At 42.7% G+C, this 9339-nt stretch overlaps 1 protein-coding gene across 1 annotated transcript in view; it reads left to right on the top strand.

Moving 5' to 3' along the window:
- METTL2A (methyltransferase like 2A) overlaps positions 1–9339 on the top strand; it is a 20849-nt gene that overhangs the window by 1658 nt on the left and 9852 nt on the right. The window contains exons 3-5 of the mRNA XM_037746024.1: positions 1486–1844; positions 2961–3010; positions 5186–5250. Coding sequence (XP_037601952.1) covers positions 1486–1844; positions 2961–3010; positions 5186–5250 — 474 coding nt within the window. The remainder of the gene's footprint in view (positions 1–1485; positions 1845–2960; positions 3011–5185; positions 5251–9339) is intronic.

The raw sequence follows: 9339 nt of genomic DNA, 5'->3' as shown, positions 1-9339 counted from the left end.
AAAAAAAAAAAAAAAAAAAAAGAAAAGAAAATAAGACTACAAATTTAGTACCTGCTGAGTTTTGTACAATGAGAAGATTCCAGTTACAAAACATTAACCCTACATAGTTTGACAGCAACTACAGCAAAGCAAGTTAAGAGCTGAAAGGAATTTTGAAAATCATGTGGTTCATTGTCCTCTTTTTACAGTTAAAGACACTTGGACCACAGGACATTAAGTGCTTTTCCCAGAGGTAAGCAGTCAGTAGTAGCAGTAGTGGAACTAAAATCCTATTTCTTAGGGAGTCTTTTGGTTGATTCAGCAGGTGAGTTGTGAGTTGTTAGCACACTCCTTAGTGGATTCCAACTTCCATGGCCACTGTCCTGCTCAATTTGTTAGGTTTTTATTGTTTTCTACTACACTAGTCAAGGCCCTGAATTGGCAAAGAGCCGTAAACTTAAATCTAGTACTGTCATGATCACCTTAAAAAAAAGCTTTCCTGGGCCAGGGTGTGGTGGCTGACACCTGTAATCCCAGCACTTTGGGAGGCCAAGGCGGGCGGATCATGAGGTCAGGAGATCGAGACCATCCTGCCTAACATGGTGAAACCCCATCTCTACTAAAAATACAAAAAATTAGCCAGGTGTGGTGGCACACGCCTGTAGTCCCAGCTACTCAGGAGACTGAGGCAGGAGAATTGCTTGAACCTAGGAGGTGGAGGTTGCGGTGAGCCGGGATCGCGCCACTGGACTCCAGCCTGTGACAGAGCAAAAGTCCGTCTCAAAAACAAAAAACAGCTTTCATTTAAACTGTCCATTCTTCTTTAGTTTCTCCTGTCCTCTGATCAAAACTCTTCCTCTGCTGAAAACACTTTTCCCTGTTATCAGCATATTTTATTTTCCTTTAGCCTTGTTTCCATTGTTAGTACCTATTAGTAGTACTGAATTATTCTCTGGGCTGTACACTCTAAAGAACCACAGACAGGAACTTATTTAAAGAACAGCTTCCTGGATTGAATTTACATGGGGAACAAATGAAGAAACTGGGACATTTAATTTATAAAGGAGAAGATTTAGAAGGGAAAATGACTGTCCTCAAATAGAAGAGTTGTTCTGTGTAGCCCTGAAAGATCATAGGACCTTTTAGCCAGAAGTGATGAGACAGATTTTTGCTTACTTTTAGGATTTTTTTAATAGTTAAAAGTCATCCAAAGATAACTTACCCAAAGTTAAAATTCATCCAAGGATACGTGATAGGTAATAAGTTCTCTGGTTGATTGTCCAAACAGAATTTAGACTCTCTTGTAATGACTAATAGGGGCATTCAAGTATGATGCTAGATGGTAGAACTAATGAGCTCAGAAATGGCTTCAGCTCTGGGACTGTGGCTCTACTTGAGGATACTTTTAGTATTAAAATCACATTTGGTAAAGCAGGATAATTGACATTAGACATAAATAAAATATTTGAAAGCTGGTTCTTAAAATTCTTTCTTAAATGTTTACAGTTGATTATGAGATCAATGCCCACAAATACTGGAATGACTTCTACAAAATCCACGAAAATGGGTTTTTCAAGGATAGACATTGGCTTTTTACTGAATTCCCTGAGCTGGCACCTAGCCAAAATCAAAATCATTCGAAGGATTGGTTCTTGGAGAACAAGAGGAGTGAAATATCTGAATGTACAAACAGTGAGGATGGACCTGGTTTAATAATGGAAGAACAGCGCAAGTGTTCTTCGAAGAGCCTTGAACATAAAACACAGGTGCCTCCTGTGGAGGAGAATGTAACTCAGAAAATTAGTGACCTGGAAATTTGTGCCGATGAGTTTCCTGGATCCTCAGCCACCTACCGAATACTCGAGGTAACTTTTTATTGTCTTGGTACTGGAGCATGTGAAGCTCTTATATTTGTGCACATGAGGTAGTAGCATAGAGAGGCTGACAACAAAAGTAACTTCTATTGGATGATACTGACTAGACTTGACCCTTATATTGGCCTGGAATCACCTCCATTTTTGAACTGTTAAAATGCCCTCAATATAGGCCAGATATCTGGTGGTCATGATGGATCAGGATCACCCGGGAATACCATATCACTTTCAAAAGTCATATTAATAGCATCATGCGGTACCTGTCACATGCCAGTGTACCATGCAGGTGAAAGAGCTTAAGTTGATCATGTTATTACTCTGAGAAAAAGTCCCAGATGAGAAGACAAATTGTTGCTTCTCTTCTAATACAGTTATAGGAACAGAGAGGGTAGTTGGGATGGTGCCTGCATCTTAGGCCTGGGAGAATTCTCATCCTCTGATCTTGGGTGGTATTGCAGTCTAGACCTGGAAGAGTGCCTAGGTTGGTATCATAATGTAAATTCACAAATGGGGACTGCACAGGTAACTGGAAGCTGGTTCTAAAACTGATTAGCCTTTGGATTAATTCCTATGGTGTGATCTTAGACAATTTCCATACCGTTTCTGAGCAGTATGACTGCTGCCCCTGCACCTTGTAGTTATGAGGATGGAAATAATGTGTGTAAAATGGCTAAGAACGATGTCTGGCCCTTAATGAATAGTTGCTGTCTTCATTACCACACAGCTCTGTGTTTAGAACAAGGTTGCCAAGGTCCCCTTTTCATACGTTTTTCAGCACAGTCTATTACAAATATTTTCATAATAATAATAAAATGGAGCCCAGTAAGAAAATACTTCATCTACAGGACCATTTCCTAGAACTCAAAAGATAAAAGCAATCCATGCCCTTTTTTCTAGACGAGCTCCTTTCTGCTAATAAAAACCCATGCCCTTGTCTTTTAAGGCTTCCTGAAGTCAAGATCAAAATCAACAAATGTCATGGGCACTGTTTCGCTCTGGTCATTACACCTTCCGTAATACAATTAGGCCAGATTATTTATTGTTTTTCTAGCTTTAGGGAATTAACTCTGGAAGGTTCTGTGATTAATAGTTCATTTCTGTCTGCAGGTTGGTTGTGGTGTGGGAAACACAGTTTTTCCAATTTTACAAACGAACAAGTAAGTATATTGTAAAAGTTTATGACAGCAAAGAAGATAAAAGTGAAGGGCGGCTGAGCGCATTGCTTCACGACAGTAATCTCGGCACTTGGGGACGCAAAGTAGGATCGCTTGAGGCCAGGAGTTTAAGACCAGCCAGAGCAATATAGCAAGAAAAAAAGGCAACGGTTTTTTCTTTCTTTTTTTTTGAGACGGAGTCTCGTTCTATCACCCAGGCTGGAGTGCAGTGGTGCAATCTTGGCTCACTGCAACCTCTGCCTCCTGAGTTCAAGTGATTGTCCTGCCTCAGCCTCCCAAGTAGCTGGGACTATAGGTGTGTGTCACCATGCCTGGCTAATTTTTTGTATTGTTAGTAGAGACAGGGTTTCACCGTGTTAGCCAGGATGGTCTCAATCTCCTGACCTCATGATCCACCCACCTCAGTCTCCCAAAGTGGTAGGATTACAGGCGTGAGCCACCACGCCCAGCAAAGTTTTTTTCAAAACTCGTGCTGCATCAAACCATCAATAATGGTTATTGGAAAATACGAATTATGTCAGATTTCTACATTATTCATTTATGTGTTGTTTTAATTTATGTTTTGATGTATAAGGTGATTACCTTTGTCATTTGGAAAATTAGACCTAAGACTTGCTAGTGTTAACATTTAGTGCCTTCTTCTAAGGTACAAATGTGTTCAACTTTTCCATTCTGATGATCTCTGAGGAAGAGTCAGTGACTGAGCTGTCATCACCCCCATGGTAGAGTTGAGGAAGCTGACCTACATGAAGACGTCTCCTATTCTGCTGAAAACACACTGTTTTTGTGTACTTAAACAGAACACTTCTGACACCAAATGTGCGGGGATTTTGCCAACACTGATCAATTCAACAATAGCTGGGCGTCCTACAATTCAATTCTGACACTGTCTACTTGGTATCAGATCCCAAAAGTTAAGGGTTCAGTCCCACAAGACTGCCCCCCACTTCAGATGCCAGCTGCGAATCTGGCCCTCTGTTTCTGCCCTACAGGCTATAAATCGGGGCAGCCCCATCTCCAGTTCATTAATTTCCTAGAATGGCTGACAGAACTCAGGCCTCTTGGATTCCTGTGATTCTCCTGCCTCAGCCTCCCAAGTAGCTGGGACTACAGGCACCCACCACCATGCCCCACTAATTTTTGTATTTTTTAGTAGAGATGATTGTTAATTTAAATAGCCACATGTAGCTAGTGATTACCATAGCAAACACTGTAGCTTCCCAGGTTTTTAGTCTTGATTATACCTCCCGGCAGTTGTCCGCTGTAAAGGTCAACAGCTTAGCAAGAGCCAGAGCCCATGCCTTTGAGAAGCTGGAGGTACTACGTTCTCCCAAAAATCCCAGAGTCTCACTCAGAGAATGAGCCCAACAGTGCAGAACAGCTCTGGGCTGTTGTTTCTAAAACACAAGCATACAGCTTTACTCCTCTCCCATTTTATTTACCCCTGTTCTGACAAAAAGAATTCTGGCATTAACGATTGTTTTGTATTTTGATATCTTCAGAATAAATATATAATGTCCTTCATAATTGGAAGTAATTTTGATGGTTTTAAAATCAGTATTTTTTTGTGTTGCCACCTTGTGCTGAGACTTCTGCTAGACTGTGAGGATACCAAGAAAAATAAGCACAGGGATTTTGTGATTTTCATCGTTATCTCCTCAGCATTGATAATAATCAATGCATAGTAGGCCCTCAGTAGTGTCTAGTGAACTAATAAGTGAAAGATGAAATCTCCCGCTGTCATGGCACTCCCTCAGGGTGTGGTGGGGGCCAGCAGACAGGTGCAGGTATGTTCCTGGCATGGAGAAAGTGCCAAGGTAGCTCAGAACGAAGATAAAAGAATTCTTGTGGTGCTATTGAGCAATGCTTCATTTGAGGGAAAAGTAGAATTTCTGTAGCTGGAAAAAGAGAAGACATTGATTTGAAACTCACTAATGGTTTTATAAACTTAATTCTAGCTATGTCCACAGTGCCTCTGAAAGAACATAAATCAAATTTATATCATTTTAACCAAAATGAAATGTGTTGTGACTAATAGATATGGTTTCTTTGAGTGGTAGTGTCTCCCATTTGATATTTTAACTGTGCTACACAAGAACGAGAATAGACATAGCTGGATTTGTAGTCTCATTGTTCTGTCTTTTCTGCCCATTTCAGTGACGCAGGACTCTTTGTTTACTGCTGTGATTTTTCTTCCACGGCTATAGAACTGGTCCAGGTGAGTACAATGGCTCCTACTGATTAAAGGGAAAAGGGTCTCCTAAAAATCAAGGTCTCTGGCTGTGTTCTTTTTTTTTTTTTTGAGAGGGAGTCTCACTCTGTCACCCATGCTGGAGTGCAATGGCACCATCTTGGCTCACTGCAACCTCTGCCTCCTGGATTCTCCTGGCTCAGCTGTAGCTGGGATTACAGGCATGTACCATCACACCCAGCTAAATTTTTGTATTCTTAGTAGAGATGGGGTTTCGCCCTGTAGACCAGGCTGGCTGCAACTCCTGACCTAAGGGAATCCACCCACCTCCCAAAGTGCTAAGATTACAGGTGTGAGCCACCACGCCCAGCCCTCTGGCTATGTTCTTATTATATGGTCTGTGTTCTTACGTCTAAAAGTAAGATTTACTGATAACAGGCATACCTTGTTTTACTGCACTTCACTTTATCACACTTTACAGATGTGGTATCTGTTCATATATTAAAAGTTTGTGGCAGCCAGGCGTGGTGGCTCACGCCTGTAATCCCAGCACTTTGGGAGGCTGAGGCGGGTGGATCACGAGGTCAAGAGATCGAGACCATCCTGGTCAACATGGTGAAACCCCGTCTCTACTAAAAATACAAAAAATTAGCTGGGCATGGTGGCGCGTGCCTGTAGTCCCGGCTGAGGCAGGAGAATTGCCTGAACCCAGGAGGCGGAGGTTGCGGTGAGCCAAGATTGTGCCATTGCACTCCAGCCTGGGTAACGAGAGCGAAACTCCGTCTCAAAAAAAAAAAAAAAAAGTTTGTGGCAACCCTGTATGGAGTGGATCTACCAGTGCCATTTCTCCATATGCTAATTTGGGTGGTGTCTGTGTGTCACGCTTTGGTGATTCTCAGAATATTTCAGACTTTTTTACTGTTATGTATGTAATAGTCAGTGATGTTACTGTTGTACTTGGTTTGGGGTTCCACAAATCACATCTGTGTAAGATGGTCAACTTAATAAATGCATGTGCTCTGACTGCTCCACCAACTGGGTATTACCCCATTTCTGTCCCTCTCCTCAGGTCCCCCTGTTCTCTGAGATACAATATTAAAATTAGGCCGCTTCATACTCTACAGTATCCCCTATGTGTTCAAGTGAAAGGAAGAGCTTCACCATGTTGCCCAGGCTGGTCTCAAACTCCTAGCCTTCAGGGCTCAAGTGAGCTCCTGCCTCAGCCTCCCAGACTGCTGGGAATATAGGTGTGAGGCACTGCACCTGGCAACAAAAGATTTTCAGTAGACAAGACAGCCGTCTGTTGGGAGAAGAAGCCATCTAGGGCTTTGATAGCTAGAGAGAAGTCAATGCCAAGCTTCAAAGTACAGGCTGACTCTTGTTAGGGGCTAATGTAGCTGGTGAAAGATTCCTTTCAAAATATAACTGCTTACTGACAGTGACATGGTCACCCAAGAGCTCTGATGGAACTATACAAGGAGATTAATGTTGTTTTTATGCCTGCTAACACAGCACCCGTTCTGCAGCCCCAAGCATCTGCCTTAGATGCTGATCCATGGATCAAGGAGTAATTTGGGCTTTCAAGACTTACTGTTTTTAAAATGTATTTAATAAGGATATAGGTATCATAGATAGGATTCCTTTAATATATCTGGGCACAGTTGAAAACCTTCTGTAAAAGATTCACCATTCTAGATGCCATTCTGAATATTCATAGCCAGGCAGCTCACACCTGTAATCTCAGCTACTCAGGAGACTGAGGTGGGAGAATTGCTTCAACACGGGAGTTTGAGACCAGCCTGAGAAACATAGCAAGACCCCATCTCTAAAAAAAAAGTAAAATTTTAAGAAATTGGCCAGCTCCGTGTCGTACCTGTATAGTCCTAGGTACTTGAGAGGCTGAGGCAGGAAGATTCCTTGAGCCCCGGAGTTCAAGGCTGCAGTGAACTATGGTTGTGCCAGTTGCACTCCAGCCTGGGCAGCACAGTGAAAACCCACCTTTACAGAAAAATTAAGAAATTAGGCTTGATGGCATGTACCTGTTGTCTTAGCTACCAGGATGATAAAGCAAGAGGATTACTTGGCGCCAGGAGTTCAAGGCTGCAGTAAACTATAATCACATCACTGCGCTCCAGCCCGGGCAACAGCATACAGTTCGTCTCCAAATTTTTTTTAAAAGAACATTTGTGGGCATGGTGGCTCACGCCTGTAATCCCGGCACTTTGGGAGGCCGGGGTGGGTGGATCACCTGAAGGAGTTCAAAACCACCCTGACCAACAAGGTGAAACCCTGTTTCTAAAAAAATAAAATTAAATAAATAATAAGACTAAAGAAGCAGCAGCGACAAGACTGCAGCAGTTCAGTCACATCTTCAGGCTTCATGTTTTTTATTTATTTATTTATTTATTTTAATTTTTTTTTTTTTAGACAGGGTCTCACTGTGTTGCCCAGGCTGAAGTAGAGTGACGCAATCATAGCCCACTGCAGCCTTGAACTTTTGGGCTCAAGCGATCCTGAGGAGATGATTCCATTAGGATTCTTTGAATTACAACTAATGGAAACATCTAGACAAACTCAAAGCGATAAAGGAGAATGTCATAGACCCTAAGGTCACAAAATACAGCCCCAAGTTCCTCTCACCTCTCATTGCCCATGGCCCATCTGTTTTATCCCCTCTTTGCATACCAGCCTTCTCTAGTCAGTTTTCCTGGTCTTACGCATGGCCCCAATGTGGATGGTCCTCTCAGTCTCTTACAAGTTTACCCTGTTCAGGGGTTCATGGTGCCTCACTAAAATGACCACATCCCAGTTCCGAAGTCCCTGGAAAGTCTAGTTAACACAGTCCAGCTGATAAATACACCAGCCCTGTTTGAATCAGGTTTGGCCAATGAGAAACAAACTCACATATTTGGAGAAGATGGACATTGAGGGCAGATACCTTAAAATGTGTCTGTTACAATTGGCCAGGCATAGTGGCTCATGCCTGTAATCCCAGCACTTGGGGAGGCCAATGTGGGCGGATCATCTGAGGGCAAGAGTTTGAGACCAGCCTGACCAATATGGTGAAACCCCATCTCTACTAAAAACACAAAACAGCCAGGCATGGTGACATACACCCGTAATCCCAGCTACTTGGGAGGCTGAGACAGGAGAATCATTTGAACTTGGAAGGCAGAGGTTGCAGTGAGGCGAGATTCCGCCATTGCACTCCAGCCTGGGCAACAAGAGCAAAACTCCCACTCATTCATAAATAAATAAATAAATACATACAGGCGGGCACAGTGGCTCACGCTTGTAATCCCAGCACTTTGGGAGGCCGAGGCGGGCAGGTCACAAGGCCAGGAGTTCATAGACCAGCCTGTCCAATATGGTGAAACCCCGTTTCTACTAAAAAATATAATAATGAGCCAGGCGTGGTGGCCATGCCTGTAGTCCTAGCTACTCGGGAGGCTGAGGAAGGAGAATCTCTTGAACCCGGGAGACACGGGCTGCGGTGAGCCAAGATTGTGCCACTGCACTCCAGCCTGGATGACAGAGTAAGACTCCATCTAAAAAATAGTAATAATAAGTAAATAAATAAATACAAAAACTAGCAGGACATGGCGGATGCACCTGTAATCCCGGCTACTGGGGAGGCTGACACAAGAGAATTGTTTGAACCTAGGAGGCAGAGGTTGCAGTGAGGCGAGTTCGCACCGCTCCAGCCTGGGCAACAGAACGAGGCTCTTGTTCTTTAAAAAAAAAAAAAAAAAAAGTGTCTGTTAAGGCAGGTTAGGAATTGGTAGTGCCATGTTTTTGGAATTATTCATGTGGCTCAAGACCAGATGAATATTGAAGCTTGTCTTCAGTTTTTGATAATAAAGTACATTTAAATTTTCCACATCTACAGAAATAGATTTTCCTGAAGAATTCTATGGTTCGTATAATATTTAGTAGTTGGAAGTTGTTTTAAATCGTGTATTTTGTTTGTTTTGAAACACTATCTCATTCCGTCGCTCAGTCTGGAGTGCAGTGCTACAGTCAGGCTCACTGCAACCTTGATCTCCTGGGCTCATGTGATTCTCTCACTTCCTGTGTAACTGGGACTGCAGCCACACATTACCACACCTGGCTTTTTTTT

The sequence above is a fragment of the Cebus imitator genome, unplaced genomic scaffold (assembly GCF_001604975.1).
Source record: "Cebus imitator isolate Cc_AM_T3 unplaced genomic scaffold, Cebus_imitator-1.0 Scaffold217, whole genome shotgun sequence".
Lineage (NCBI taxonomy): Eukaryota > Metazoa > Chordata > Mammalia > Primates > Cebidae > Cebus > Cebus imitator.
This window is presented reverse-complemented; position numbering and strand designations above follow the sequence as displayed.